The sequence below is a fragment of the Lates calcarifer genome, linkage group LG4, assembly GCF_001640805.2.
Source record: "Lates calcarifer isolate ASB-BC8 linkage group LG4, TLL_Latcal_v3, whole genome shotgun sequence".
Taxonomy (NCBI): Eukaryota; Metazoa; Chordata; class Actinopteri; family Centropomidae; genus Lates; species Lates calcarifer.
The window spans coordinates 14113665-14129653 of NC_066836.1; the positions used below are offsets into that span (position 1 = coordinate 14113665).

The 15989-nt window shown below is 40.5% G+C and overlaps 2 protein-coding genes across 8 annotated transcripts in view; one reads left to right on the top strand and one right to left on the bottom strand.

Moving 5' to 3' along the window:
- Positions 1 to 3653: 3653 nt before the first annotated feature.
- Positions 3654 to 5543, bottom strand: LOC127142370 (complement C1q-like protein 2). The gene is made up of 3 exons (XM_051070063.1): positions 5335 to 5543; positions 4443 to 4565; positions 3654 to 4284 (listed from the first exon to the last, which is right to left on the bottom strand). The coding sequence occupies exons 1-3, from the start codon at positions 5501 to 5503 to the stop codon at positions 4004 to 4006; spliced, it is 573 nt and encodes a 190-aa protein (XP_050926020.1). The 5' UTR covers positions 5504 to 5543; the 3' UTR covers positions 3654 to 4003.
- Positions 5544 to 7281: 1738 nt separating this feature from the next.
- kcnab1b (potassium voltage-gated channel subfamily A regulatory beta subunit 1b) overlaps positions 7282 to 15989 on the top strand; it is a 37278-nt gene continuing 28570 nt past the window's right edge. Inside the window, exons 1-3 of one of the 7 annotated variants that reach the window (XM_018676803.2) lie at positions 7529 to 7643; positions 13083 to 13368; positions 14200 to 14748. In XM_018676803.2, the coding sequence (XP_018532319.1) occupies positions 14534 to 14748 (215 nt within the window). In that variant the 5' untranslated portion in view covers positions 7529 to 7643; positions 13083 to 13368; positions 14200 to 14533. Of the gene's footprint in view, positions 7644 to 9194; positions 9292 to 10527; positions 10721 to 13082; positions 13369 to 14199; positions 14749 to 15989 lie in introns of those variants that run through there. The other 6 variants (XM_051070061.1, XM_051070062.1, XM_018676809.2 and 3 more) reach the window with 6 other exon arrangements.

The window sequence follows — 15989 nt, forward strand, 5'->3', positions numbered from 1 at the left end:
ATGAAAAGTTGAAGGATTACCAAAGACAGTGGGATTCATCCACTGTGTGCCACAGATATCTGTACCAAACTACTGATGGGAAAAAATCAGAGGATCAAAAGTGACCCAACTGTGGTGTACACTTACACAACTGGTGTCGATAAAAACTACAATGCCCAGCTGTTTTTGTAAATTATTTTGCCATTTTTCAAAAATTAAACTATATATTTATGGTTTCTTTTTAAATATATATGTACACACATACACATATGTATAGATTTGGACAATGGCTGACTTAGACTTTTGTTGCTATTTATTGACGACAAAAACAAAATAGTAAAAGCTCCAGCCATATACTTAAAAATAACAGCACAGAGAGAGAGAGGTTTTTGACCATTGCTCCTGGAAGCATTTATTCTTATAACACTTTAATGGTGGTGTTTTATGGTAGTCCTAAGATAAGCCGGAGCAGAAAAACAAGATATATAAGAGGACACAAGAAAGATAACACATCACATGATACAGACACATGCCTACAAAAGGCCAATAAGTGATGGAGACCAATCCTTGAGAGCAAGTGAAAGTATTTGCATGTGATTGACCACGATGTTATTCCGTTTTGAGGGTCTGATTTTTCTAGCGGCGTTGCCTTGCTGCCTGCAGGAGTCAGATTGTGTACAAGCGTGGATGAGTCACTCTGGTCTTGGAGGGAGGAGTGAAGAAAAGACCTCACATATTCAGGGACTGAATTCTCCATCATTCTTCTTTCTCAGAGATGACGGCTGACAACTCACTACCCGTAAGACCACTCGCATTCAGTAAAGTTTGTCTTTGCACGTGTGTGTGTGTGTTGTGTGTGTGCATGTGTTGTAAGTAGATGTAAATCCAGTTGTTTCTCAGAGACGTTGGGACAATACAGAATTTGTTTATAACCGTATGGTTTCTGTGTATTATCTATTTTTAGGAATTACATATGTGTATAGTATTGAGTGTTCCACATCTCTGCAAATCAAAAAATACTCCTAACTTGGTGTTTTGATGGTGGTTGTGAGAAGTAGGTGTTCAGTTGGGTTATGGAAGCATCTGTCTCTGTGTATTTATTTATTTTTTTCTTTTCAGTTCTGAAATTGCACCACCATTAAAATAGTGTCATTCAGTTTAGTACAAAAACAGCTTTATAAAAACACAGCTTATAAGATAAATAGGAGGAAGACCACATCTTAGTACACTGTATCTGATGTTGAAAGAAGCAAAATTTTCAGTTTCCTGTTTGTTTTGAATTTACTTTATTTAAAATCTTTTGGTAATCTACAGTATGTTTGAAATCATACTGTACTCTAAATTAAGAATAAAACATTAAAAAGTGAACTGAAGTTGTTCTTATATATTCTCTCTAAATACATTCATTCCAAAATGCAATTTTTATTTTTTTATTTTTGGCCACTTTTGGGCAGTTGAAACAAGTTGTGAACACAAAAGTGACATCATTTTATCAAATTGATATGGTGAACTTATTAGCATTATAGTTGTCTATTCTGACATTATTTGCCCACCTTATGAACTTTAATTCATAACTTTAAGCTAACTTTAGCTTCACCAGCTCCTAAGGGAAATGTCTGCTGAATGCTCCACGGTGTTTACATACTAACTTTTTTTGTTTGTCATTTGGTGGGCAGGTAGATTACAGTAGTTTCCCTCAAATCAACTTCTTGCTGTGGCCACAAACAACACTAATGAAAGCAGTGAGCATGAGCCAAAGCAATAAAGTTGCATGTTGTAAAACCAAAACAATAAGCTAAAAGATGCTAAAATGCTCCATAGATCTGAGAGGAAGTGGAGAGTCTGCTTCATTTTATATGTAACACTATGAAATACGATGAAATAGAAACACGAGATATGATGATATGAATTAAAAATGATACTAGGTTTTCTGTATGGAATATCTGACCCTTATTTGCAACAAGTTCTCTAACCAGAGGCATAATCATTACTTTGTTATCATGGTTACAAGGGTAAAAGTGTAGTTAAAGTTATGGGACTGTGACAGTTTGGTTAGCTGGACACAAAAACATCTTGGTTAGGTTTACGGAAGGATCATGCTGCAGGTTGACTATTGATGATGATGATGACTATTGGTTTTGAACATGGATTTTGTCACCTGACTTCCTACTTTGCTCTCATTACTACTAACTACTACAGCTGTGTGATGTGGTCACTGGCCTCAACAGAGCAACTGAGGTCCAAGTTGTGTTTGTCTCTATCAGCTCATCCTCTATGTTTTGCTTAATTAACGCTGCCCCATATTGAACTACGCTGCCTGGCGTAGTTCAATATGTGTATTACATGTTAGGTAAAAGTCATTTTACATTCAGCTGATCCTCTGCAAGATTTCACCTGTTTACATCGGCATTTTATTGCATTTAAATCTGTCAACCACAGCTCACTGATACGTTGGGCTTTTTTAGTGTACGGGGAACAGGAAGGGTGGATGATAAGGCGCTTCCTGTGTTGTGGTAACTTCATCTCAGATCTATGCAATGTTGCAACAGACACACAGTTCCTCTGTGTGTAGAAATAAATTGTTTGCATTGTCACTGCTCCGTTTGGACAGACAGAAATAGTGACATTCAAAGAGATCATCAAATGTTCCTGAAAACACTGCCACCTTCCAACCACTGCAGATACATCCTCCTAAAATACCTTCTTTATGAACTTCTTACTAAAGATTCTTGAAGGGTTTTTATGCCTTTATTATTGTTAAAACACTGAACCACATGAACTCTGACAATATACCATATTGTCATATGTAAGGTCAAGCAGTCTCAGATGTTGACCCATAGCTTCCCTATGACTGTGTCAACTTTAAAGGAATAGTTCAACAATTTGGGAAATTCTCTTCTGCACTGTCTTTTAGAAGTTAGGTTTGTAGATCAATATAATGGCTGGTGTAACTCTGGTAAACCCTCATCGCCTCCAAAAATAAAGCAAACAGACAAACAGGCAACTGACCCAGCCGCCATAGGTTTGCATGTGGGATTAGGCAAGGACAAAAAAAGATAGAAATGTTTCACGTTAGGCAGTCTATGGTTTTCATCTTTTTTGCTAAAATGTATGGACCTAAATTGAGTCTAAAATATCAACAACTACCAGGAAGTTGCAGTGCCCAAAGGATGATTCAGATATTTTTGTTTTTGTTGACCAGCAGGTCACTGTTTTGCTTATCCTGTGAACTATCTAAAGATCTTCCAAACAGAATGGTACAAAATTTGGTTGCAGACATTCAAGGTTCCCAGACAGTGTACCTTAATGGGTGTGGTGATCCCTGCCATCATGAGGTTGACTTTTGTGATTTTTAGAGGAATTTCTCAACAACTAATCGATGGATTGCCACTGGATTTGGTGTTCTAACTTGTCCCAACATGGCTGAATTTTAATCTACATAGTTTCGAATTAAACTAGTTAGTCTCGAATTTTGTTTACTCACCATACTATACTCTGGGTCATCTACAAAGGACCTCCACTGGACTTATAACATTTGGCTCAAAGCACCACTGTGCTTAGGTACAGAGTCACTATCAAGGCTGGAGACAAGTCTTATTATTTAAATCTCATTGAAATGATGGAAACCATTTTTCTGTTTTGTGAAATCTGAACAAAACCAGTGGTCAGGACACTTGAGTTAGCTTCTGTATGTGATGGGATTATTTATTGTGTGACAGTTGGTGAAATGAATTTAAGAGTTACAGTAAAGTAGCTATAGTAGCTTTATCAATTGAAAATGAACAAAAACAAATTTAAGATTCCTCTTAAGCCTGCAATCCTTGTATATGTAAGCATTGATTACACTGATTTGAATCTCATTTTATATTGTAAACCCACCACCACCATCAACAACAAGAAGAAGATAATTTTTCTTTCTCCCTTTTCCCCCCACAACCTCCACTATCAGCAGCCATAATAATAACCTGAGCCCTTTGGCCAAAGAGTGTCATCCTTACTCACTGATATCTGACCTTCATTTCATTTACAGGGGGAATAACAAATGGCCAATGAAGGTGCTGTGGTTATTAGCATTATCAAAAATCCAGGTGTTTGCCCGGAGTCTCATGTACACCTGGTCTCCCACTTTAAGTTGTAGAGTTATGCCATTGGTCGCTGTCTCATAGCGGCTTCCAGCTGGATGATTGTACACAGTAACCATCTGCACTCCATTCTTCATCAGTCGCAGCCCCATTGGCCTGTGTGAATGATTATGACCAGAGAAGCTGAAGTAGTAAAATCCTTCAACTGGAGCAGTGAAAATACCTGCGGATGATCAACAGAAAGAGTTACATCTTACACTACTTTATAATACTTTAAGTACAGCAGCTGCTGTGCTTTCCATCTTATCCACAGTCAAAGCCAGAATTTAGCTACCAAATGAACCATATCTCTATGAATACACATCATTATAGTAAATCTACCTGTTGAGGGGTTGTATGCGCCTGTGTTTGTGAAGACGTTCTTGTAGGTCAGTGTGATCTCAGCGTTGAAGGGTCCGACAAATCCAACATTGCCGATGGATGCTCCAAATGCCACCTTGTTACCTTGAGAGGCAACATGAAAACAAATCCCTTAACCTGCAGTAACTGGGTTTTTGGCCACTTGGGAGCAGTGTGTGAACACAACACTGACTTTTTTTTTTTTTTTTTTTAAATCTTATTACTTGATGTGGTTAATATGGATGCAAACAGTGGCCTGTTTATATATCAAGTAGACACAGAGCAAGATTAACATTCATCAGGAGCAGACCATCTGTGTCTGTCTGAGGAATGTAAATTCAATTTTCACTCTAGAGTTCACTTTCAGCTCCTGAGGGAAATATCTTAGCTGCTGAATGCTCCATTGTGTTTACACCGTCACAAACCTTGTCATTTGGTGGACAGGTAGCTTGCCGTGGCCACAAACATCACTGATAAAAGCAATATGAGTCAAAATGGTAAAGCTAAACAATGCTAAACTGCAGAATCTGGTTCAGTTTATATATAACTGCTTTTATTGTTTTAAATAACAGTAATAATTTATCAAAACAAGTATACCTATGTTTAGGCTATATTTAATGATGAATTAGAAATAAGCGATTGATAAAGTGTATGAGGAAATGAAAAACAGGCCATAAGGTGGATGATGAGAGCAAAACATGAGATAAAACAGGTCAGTTGTCATCCTATAACATGTTAGAGGAGCTTGATGTGAGTAGAGGGCAATACAGAAACAAATTCAACACTGGATTCAAAAATTTTGAATTAAATTAATTAATGTGACTGGCATTATTTGTGTTGCTTTTGAAAAGAAAAAGAATCAAACAGCTCCTACCTGTCGCTTCCTTTAGCTGCTCTAACAGTTTTTCAGCATTTGTCATTTTGGCCTCCAGTTCTTTTATTCTCTGCTCACAGGGCCAAGAGGAGGCTGTGGCGAGGCTGGAAACCTCAGCCACAGACAGGCAGAGGAGGCACAGAACCAACAGAGCCACCGAGGTCTTCATCTTTGAATGACTTGTGTTCGTCTTTGTCAGCTCTTCTGCTAGGTTTCATTGGGGTGGTTTCATCAAATCACCACCCCCGTCCCAACCTGTTTTACCTGCTTCAACAGGAAGCAGGTAAAACACAGTTTGTTTGTTTTTTTTAATGTACATACCATTCCATCCCTACACACTATACCCAGACCTGTTTGCTTTGTCAAACTGTACCATACATACTATCCCAGTCCCAATGAGGAAATGTCATTGCATTTACCAGTAAATGATAATCTGTTCCTCGTGCTTTCAGGGCAAGGATTTTTTTAGCCATGTCAGCTTGGTCTATATTTAACTCTACTTACAAAAAAATATTATATATTTTTATTATATTATTTGAAGATCTTTTTTTTTTGTGTCTATGTCTACTAAACCTTTACATTTATTTAACTATTTGTGATATTTTCATGACAGGGCTGAACAAAAAAACAACATGAAGCAAAACAAAAAGCAAAAAGAAAGTGCACGGAAGATATGACTAAGATAAGATTACAGATACGCGTTTGCTGCAAACCTAGAGTGAATTACAACAACAATATCGATCTGTGAGAGCAAGTTAAGGCATTTACACAAGATTGACCGAAGCATTATTCCAGTGTGAGGGTCTGATTTTTCTTGCGGCGTCGCCTTGCTGCTTGCGGGAGTCAGATTGTGTACAAGCGTGGATGAGTCACTCTGGTCTTGGAGGGAAGAGTGAAGAAAAGACCTCACATATTCAGGGACTGAAATAGACTAAATGCTCTGCGTCTGCCTTTCACACTGCACACTGAGTGGGAGGACGCAGCAGACACACAGAGGTGCTCTCAGCTCCCCCACATTCATCCAACATCTTATCTCCGTTTTCAGCCCATATACTCGTACGTTTAGGCCTGTGAATGAGTGATGGATGTGTCGGTTAGTTGGTTAGTGTCAGCATGTGTGTGTGTGTGTGTGTGTGTGTCAGTCTTCTTGATTGTCTCTGATGAGCGGCATATTCCTGCATGTACAAAATGTACAAACGTAACTTACAAGACTTTAGGCATCTCAGTTTGATGTATGGGTGTAAAACAAGGATTTTCTCTCTGTATCCTCTCGGCCCACAAGAGGGCAGGCAGATACAACTAACCAAGAGAGAGGAGATTTGAGATGTATGTATGTACATGCTTTTTATACTAACAGACTTTCCTCATTGCCTTTCTGTTTCTGTCATCATTAGGAATAAAGGAAAATTCCTGCAGTGATAAATATTTGTGTATGTGTGGTTTAGGCCTTGATCACTTACTTTAAGGAAATGATACCAGGCTAGATGGATCACATTTTCTTTTCTCTGCTGCTGTACATGCAACAGATGTATCAAGATATCTCTGACAAGTAGACAGAAATATCCCTCTGGCTTTGTTCAGCTTGCTCACAGACAAACAGGCTTCTCTTGCTGGAGCCACCAGGAGCTCAAACAAAAGCTGCCTTTGTCTTTTAATTTGTCAATCATCTAAGAATAAAGTTGACATCACAGGTATGGCATACAGAGATGTGTCTGGCTGCCTAGCTGCTATCTCCTTTGATACTGTTAATTTTATTTGTGTGTGCCTGTGTCTGTTCGCCCGGCTGTCTTGTCTTTGTCCACACACATGTGTACTTTGTTTGAAATAGTGTCATTGCTCTAAATCACTCTGTTAGCCCTAGGCATGACAAAAACTCTTCAGCAAACAAACACAGACATCCTCTGTGGTCCCGCATGACCGGCATTGCTTTGCACTTACATGGAGATGTTTTTAGGCCAGATTCCCTCCACAGGACGACTAAATATATTGAAAGAGATTTGCTAACAAAAGAAAGTGTCCCGTCAGCCTGTGGGAGACAAGGTTGATCCAAACATGTATCTCAAGGCAGCCTGTAGTGAGATCCCTGTGCCCAGGCAGAGAGGGGGGCCGAGGCTGGATCGCTGCCCCAGTTCCATCCACCAGAGGCAGGGGGCAGGAACCAGGGTGTACCCCTCGAGCCCCACCAGCTGTCTTCCAGGAAGTTTCGAAGCCAGCCGACCTCGGGAGCAGCAGAGTTTTGAGGACCTTCTTCATGTACACAGCCACTTTTTTCAGGCATCTCCCCAACCTAGCACCAGCATGGTCTACAGGTAGGATATTATGTTCTGTACATTTAGATAAATGCTGTAAATTTAGGCCGTACTGCATTATCTTACATAGTGAGCTGTAGAAGGAGATTTACAGCACACAGGTTCCAAATTATTTACATTTTAAGTTACATTTTGCATCATTTTGGGTTATTATGTTGATTCTGCATAATAAACTGAACCCTTTCTTGATATTCTCAAGTAAATTTGAATTTAGTCTGAGCCTAGTCAGGCTAAACAGAAGCCTGTTTGTCAATTCGTTCCAATTTGTATCATTTATGAACCACTGGAAGTAAGGATTAAAGTTTAACTCTGCTCAGCAGGGTCCCTGGTCCTGTTAAATACCTAATGCTTTCATCATCTCCTGATAAGGAAGAGTCTTTCTTAGCACAGCAAGACCCAGCACTAATTCCCTCCGTAATTAGACTTGATGTTTATGGCACATGAGGCCACCATCAGACATAATGCAATGTCTTCAGTGGCTTCGGCAGGTTTCATTGTCTGTGGAGAGACTGAGGATTGTATTAAGTAAAGTGAAATAAAGGCCTCATGTTTGAGGCCAATTATTTTTTTTCTCTTTCTAGGTTCACAGTATATTATATATGACACCAAATCCACATTCTAGCTTGTGTGTGTGTGTGCAGCACTGTACTTGTAGTGTGTATTTGGATTGTACCATGACTGCTCACTGAGGGCATGAAATTAATTTTTAATGATGTCTTATAATGATCACTTGTTTAAAGAATATATTGCCTTCTAAGAAAATACACATATTTGCTCTCTTGCCGAGAGTTAGATGTGAGTAATTATAGTGTTTTCAGGACTGCATGCTAAATATGAAGACAGCGAGGCAACTGTTAGCTTAATTTAGCATAAAGACTGGAAACAGGGGGAACTCTGGCTCTGTCCAAAGTTTCCAAAAGAAATCTGCCTACACTAAACAGCACCCCTAAATTTTACTAATGAACATATTATATCTCATTTGTTTAATACAAACAAACACCATAAGTGTAAAAACCACACCTTGTGGTTTTATGGGTGCTAATTGTGTGGACTGTGGCTGGGCACATCATTTTTTCATTTTTGTTTGTGTATGGATGAATAAATAAGATATGATATGTTAATAAGTGAGCCTGAGGTGCTAGTTTGGTGAATTTTATTTTATTTTTTAAACTTTGGACATAGTAATACATCCATGCGTTCGACGCGTTGTAACATGTTAACACGTTCGACGCGTTGACGCGTGAAGACGTTCGACGTAAGACGTTTAGACGTTTAAAATCAGACGTAACGAATGTGTCTATGTTTATGTAGCTAACTATATCATTGACCTCTTACCTCTTTATATACAGTCTATGCTACTTACCACCGTTAAAGTTTTTTTTTTCTGTGTTGGACTTATACCCATGTAAACAGCAGACGATTTCAAAATCAGCAAAATGCGCTAAATAAAATAACTTTACTTTGATACTGCAAAGATATTGTGCAGTGCCAAAATACAGTCTCTTCTGGTCACCGGCGTCATTGCTTGTATGTCGGTGGGTGAAGTGAACTATCTTGTCGTTGCTACACAATCTTCACTCATCGCGGTAGTTGCTAAATTGTGTCAACAAACCGGACAGGAGGCTGAATCCGCTGAAGCATGATAGAGGTATCGCCAATTTGTTATGTATGAAACCACCAAACTATTATGTTAATTATTGAACTTTAGAGGTGCTGGTAAGCGTTTTTTTTTTTTGTTGTTGTTGTTCTGTGGACAGAGTCAGGCTAGCTCTTTCCTCCTGTTTCCATTCTTTAAGCTAAGCTAGGCTAACTGACTACTGGCTAGCTTTGAATTCAGACATGAGAGTGGTAGCTATCAATCTTTTCTAACTCTGCAGGAAAGTGTAAAAGAATATTTTACAAAAGGTCTAACTATTTCTTTGATGGTAACCCCTTCCTTTTAACGTATCTGAAGTTCAGATAACTATATCTGCTTTGCACATGACACTGTTAAAACTGTAATTACCGAGATGCATTATTGCAGTGTTATATTGTGAGCAGATAAACACAATTCTTCCCACACCATGGTTAGGACGAGCTGTTACCCTAAACAAATTTAGTTTCAATAAAACTCCAAAGTAATTCTGCTGTTACACAGACATTTAATCAATATTGAATCTATGAACCACTGAGTGCTTCACTATTAGAAATAAATGGCTCTGCACCCACTTCAGTTTCCCCACTATGAAAAATGCCTCCTGGGCAGACACATAAGGTCACTAGGCATCTGTAGGGGCTGTCACAATAAAGATGTAAAGATGTCAGCATTCATCAGTGTCACCACAAGCATTGCATTCAATCCCAGACAAGGTGGCGGCAGAATCTGGCCTGATAATGATGTTAATGGTCGTAATAGCAAATGTCATAATGGTGGGATTGATGATAATGGGAGTAATAGATATGAGGTGATGATGATGTTTTGATAATGTGAGCAGATGACAATACTGATGGTTTTGGTGCTGATGATGAAGGATGGCTGGATGGGAGTGATGATGATGATGATGACGACCTTGCATTTTCTTCCTCATGCTGTAATTTTCAGACTCAAGCTTCTCCGTCAGTATTTCATGCATGTTTACAGGCCTGGAGTAAAAAATTGTAGCGCTTAATAACTGTGACCATTCTGTCTACACGGACTCAGTATCACCCTATTAGGGCAGATTAAACAACCAATTCTTCCTCTGTGGTGTTGTACGCACAGTGCATCACAATGACTTGCGTTCCCGGTCTAATCTGCAGCAAAGGGAAAAGACTATGGACTTTGAGTGAGTGAGTGAGAGAGAGAGAGAGAGAGAGAAAGAGGGAGAGAGAGAGTTCTGCGGTGTTAAATGGTGATTTAGACAGAGATGGGAGAGGGGGACGAGAGAGAGAGGAGATAACAGACGGTCAGAGGATGTGAGGAAAATGGGGAATGCAGGCGCAAATACATAGAGAAAGAGGTGATCGAGCAGAGAGCCAGTGGGACTGCTGCAGCAGTGACATCACAGACAGCTTGGAAAGGTTTCCCCCCTCATTATCTCTCATTTTCTCCACAGGAGGTTAGTACTGATAAGGAAAACTGTCTATTAGACGTTGAATAGCCTTTTGAACATAACAGTAAAATGTGAAACACAAAAATCTTTTAGTCAAGCAGCAGACTGTTTACAGGGCTGTAATTTTGGGACATGGAATCTAACGTCGCTGAAGGCTTTATTTAGATAGCAGTGGCTATTATGAGAAAGGGCAATTGCTGTTCTCTGTATAAATAGATGCAGTATTTTGTTTATACACAGGCATGTGCTGATAGATGTTCCAAACTATGGGAAATCCAGGGTTAGATTACTGTGGAGGGATTTATCAAGTCTCCTCAGTGCAGCGTCATTGTCGCTCATCTATTTATCTATTCTGAACTCTATTATAGGTTCTTACGGGAGCAATTAAGGCAGAGTGGTTTGCCTCAGGGTAACAGCGTTATCGGCCGTTGGGGATTTCCAGCCGAGAATGTTACAGTTCCAGTTGACGCTTTTGACTGACACACTTTCAAATGGGATCGACAGGGAGGAAGTTTTAGCCTTGGAGGTGCTGGTGACATTAGAGGAATGGTTGCAACTTTGTTTGCAGTTACCTCTCTGAAGCGTTGCACAACAACGTGATCAAGCCAAAACACGGTTTGTTGGCAGGCAAAGAGGCTGCAGAAGATGTAGAAATGGCAGCACACCAAACTGACTTTTTTGGTTTTTGTGCAGTGTAGAGGGCTACTCTGCTGATTTCACACATCAAGCTCAACTCTCCAGTTGCTCTCATCATGCTAAATACCACTCAGCCTGTGAAAACAGTTGTATAATGATCTCCTAGGCTCTGAAGGGAATTTTCCAAAATTTGCAAGAATGACCTTAATGATGTCATCACAGTAATTTCAGCTTGATCTTTGAGTCTTGAAATCTTGTTAATAACTGGTGGCAGAGGTTTGAATGATGTAGACATTTAAACAGGCATGGAATGAATTAGGCTATCAGGTTGCATTATGGGTATTATAGGATCCAGCAGTTTTGGATCTTGTCTCACATAAGGATTAAAAGCTGGGCCTCTGCGGCTTTGATTTTGACTCTTTCCAGTCCCCCAATGACCTTTTTATGAAAATGCAGCATTAAATCACAACTAAATAATATTTGTCTTCTTAGCTTCTACCAGTAATTGTTACAGCTTGAAAAGACAAAATACAAACCATCAACTCCTCAGGTCTTGTGCCAAAAAATTTCAGTAGCAGTACTTTGGACTGAGTTCTGTAGCATTCCTCTGACTTACACGTACTTGAAAATAAAATCTAAGACGCTCAGATCAAATGCTTCACGCGGAATATTACAGCATGAAATGTTAAAATATTATTCCTTACCTTGTGCATGATCTGACTCACCACATTTGGCAGCTCCGCCTCGCAATTGCTCCTACTGACCCAGAGGTCAGCATCAGAAATGACAGGGCCCCGCAGAGCTTACTTTTACCAGTGTCTTTTGCTATCAAATGCAATCGCAAGGATATAAATAAAACTGCGTTGGCCTCGAGGTTTTGTGGATGTTGAATGAACCGTGAAATGCTGCATTGTCACATTGCTGCTCAGAGGGGGGAGGAAAGTAAGATGCTGCTCTGCCTGAACACTGGTTAATGCCTTATTTCATTGTGCCACTTAAACTGATCTGTTACTTAACATCTGCTCTGGGATGTCAGTGTCAGAGAAGGTCTCTCTGGGCTCTTCTTTAAGCCTGAAATGATTTATAGGCTGTGACACAACAGAAAGTGCTTTGGAATTATGTCATGGGCCATAGATTGGAAGTGAGTGCTTAATACACGATCACAAAGGTTACTGCAGTGTAAAGAGGGCATGCAGCTGTAATGGTAGACAACAGAAAGAGGGGGTAGCAAGTAAAATGCCTCGTAAGTTGTCTGCAGTGAAGTGAAGACGTTCAAATGTAGGTTACTGTAATTAGCCACAATATGCCACCTTAACATCCTGCCTGAGGTGGATATCTTTAAGTAAATAAACACACACACATCAACCCACATCAACTCAGCTGCCTTGATTTCCATTCACAATATACCTCTGTCTCTCTTCCTGTCTTCCTCTCTTCCTCTCTCTCTCTCTCCCTCTCTCTCTCTCTCTCTCTCTCTCTCTCTCTCTTTGAGTGTGTGGCGCCATAGTGAAAAACACTGCAGTTCTCTCAGCCAGTCAGTCAGAGCCGGTAGCCTATACACACTGTCTCTCTCCCCTCATTCAGCGCCTGGCTCGTTCTCCCTGTGTTCAACACGCGCTGCTCATCGCCTCCTCACTGCATCTGTCCTCTTCTCTCTGAAATGAAGTACCATGCATCCTCCTTTCTCCTCCTCCTCCTCCTCCTCCTCTTCCTCTCCACTTGTTCATTCCAGGGTCCCTTCATCAGACAGAGCGCTCTTGCTGCAAAGCCGGGAACTGTAAAAGCTGCGTTACTTCCTTGAGGACTTTGGAGACGGGACAAGGCTGTTTTGCCGGGTCTGAGGAGGACAGCTGCTGGAAACGCTCGTGCTGCTGCTTCTGTTGGGATGTGGGTCTTTGCGGAACCTCTGCTTGCAGTGTAAAACCTAAAAGTTGCAGGGGGGGGGGACATACGAGAATCAAGAATCTCATCCTGCCATAGCCTTGTTTCTCAAGAGAGCGCTGACATCTCGCCTGTGTGTAAGAACTACTTGTATCCATAAAGATTTGGCTTGTGTGTGTGCATGTGTGTTGTAAGTGGATGCAGCTGTTTGCCAGAGAAGATTTGTGAGTGCACAGTACTTGTTTGCAGGCATTTGCTTTACTGTGAAAGCATGACCTTATTTTAAAGATGTGTGACAGGAGCGAGAGGGTGTCTGTGATTATGTGTGTGTAGTATTGAGAGCAGTGTGGTGGTGCAGTGTTACTCTTCTCACTCCAGGTGTTTGACTAAAAGGCTTAGCCGCGGTTGGAGGGCGAGAAAGGCTCTCTAGACACCCACAACTCCTGGCAAGCTGACGAAACCTCCTAGACACCCTAAAGAGAAACAGAGGCAGTAGATACGGACTTTGTAAACAGAAACAGAGACATGAGAAATAAGTGAGCAATAAAATATGAGTTGAAAGAGTGGAAAATATATAGGATAAACTAAGGGAGATAAAACAGGACAGAAGGAGAAAGAAAAATGAGATAGAAAGACGAGAAAAACTAGGGCAGAATTGCTCTCGTTCTTTATGTTGCCACGTCGAAGCAGCTTAGAGATGTGAGTTAAAGGCATTAAACTGGACGAAACAGCTTGGAAAAATAAAATACAAAGAGGTTTCACAGGCTTTGTTCCAAGTCAGTCTTCACTCTGGTTTAGCAGGACGTTTCCCCTCTTCTATTCACACTTTTAATCCTCTCTCCTCTAACCCTCTGCAGCACTCACAACCGCATTCCCCCCTCTCATTGGGCAACTCTCTAAGCGACTCATTCAGATCCTATTCTCCTCCATCCTTCTCCCTCCATCTCCATCCTCTCTCATGTTTTCAGGTGGAGTCAGACCAGCACAGGATCCTCGTCTCAACTCAACACACTCTGACCAGGACTGCAACCCCCCTGCTATGTCCAATCTTGCCATAACCCCGGCTTCTTAAAGAAACCGAACAATCTCACGCTCCAATCAGTCCCGACTCTGATTTCCATATGAGATTCAGCAGCACCAGGCAGAACTGGCATGGACCACTGACTTTCAACTTCACATAAAGAACAAGGACGAAGAACAAGTTCTGGGGACGGGTGGGGGGGGAAGACTGTTCAGTTCTTAAAGGACACAAACAAAAACTTGTTTGTCTTGGAGCTGGTCTAGTGGCCTTCACCAACAGCCATGCAGGTGTCCTTTGCATGTACGGACCATGGGCTGAAGGCCCCGCGTAACGGCGAGCACAGCAAGCAGAACGCCACCAGCCCCAACACAGCCAGCCAGGCCCGCGCCCGCTTCCGCACCGTGGCCCTGATAGCTCGCAGCCTGGGCTCCTTCACCCACCGCTACCACCACAACCTCAAGGAGTCCACCGCCAAGCTCACGGGCATGAAGTACCGGTACGTAGAACGACGTGATGCTGGAGACTGTGTGTGAGAGAGCAGAGTGAGGAAGACTGGGGGGGTTAGTTTAGTTTTCTCTCCTCTACCCAGTGTATGCTGTGAAAACATGCCACAACTCAACAGAAAATAAATGAATGAATATGAATGACGGCACAATAAATGACAAAATTGTAGAAAAACAAGATAGAGAGGCTGCATAAATTAATAGAGCACTGATGGAGACAATGAAGATATATGAGCAGTGACAGGTGATGAGTGGGATGCTGTGTGAGTGTCCTCTTGTGTGCGTGTAGAAAGAAACCAAGACATTTTTCCAAGATGTAGAATTATTGCCAACTTAATATAATCAATCCAGATTAACTGTGTCTGCTGAGAACAAGGATCTGGGGTGGTTTAGGTTGTTTGCCTTAGAGTTTCAAATATGAACATGTGGGTTTAATCGCTTGAAAGTGCAATAAAGAAACACAGACAAATTATAGGTTTCAACTTCAGAGAGCCTTCCTCCAGGCCAAAATAATAAAAACAGACAGATTACACCTGGTGCTCAGTATAGACAGTACACTAAAATTAAACATTATTCTATCATGTAATGACCAACAAATGCAAAGAAAACACCTGTCACAAAGATGTTACCACACTAATTTCCTGAACATAAGATAATAAAATGAACCCCAATAGCCAATCACACAATTTCCCATGGTCCCATCAGATGATCCCATTATCATATGTACAAATAAGATAAAAACTTCAGTGAAGCTGACCAAACAAGTAGTACCTTTTGAACTGACCAAATCTGTCTATAAATGACAAATATAGACACACAAGTGATGCTGCAGTACACTATGTATACCATAAGGTACACAATGAAAGGTACAAAAGAATAATAATTGCTGGTAGGAGCAGTGCTTGGATTTAGGTATATTTTCATATATTTTCATTTAGATCAATTAAACTTTGTCAACAGTTATTGTTTTATACCTGTTTCCTGTTAATGCAATTCAAAGCGCTTTACAAATGACTGAGAAGCTGATAATTAGACTGACGCACATGAGTAATAGAAATTCTAAAAGTAAAATAACATTACCAGTGGAATAGATGTAAAAACGTGATTAGATAAATAACCAACATTACAGTGAAAAGCATTTCACGTCACCATATAAATCCCCTGATACATTCTGTCCACCAACAATACAACACCTCAGTGTATCAGCTCTAATTTATGCTTTTTAAAGTCTCTC

Coding starts and splice junctions, on each gene's coding strand:
- LOC127142370 (XM_051070063.1), bottom strand. CDS start 5,503: ATGAAGACCTCGGTGGCTCTGTTGGTTCTGTGCCTCCTCTGCCTGTCT. Junction 4,566..5,334: donor GCAGCTAAAGGAAGCGACAG/GTAGGAGCTGTT, acceptor TTGCCTCTCAAG/GTAACAAGGTGGCATTTGGA. Junction 4,285..4,442: donor CGCATACAACCCCTCAACAG/GTAGATTTACTA, acceptor GATCATCCGCAG/GTATTTTCACTGCTCCAGTT.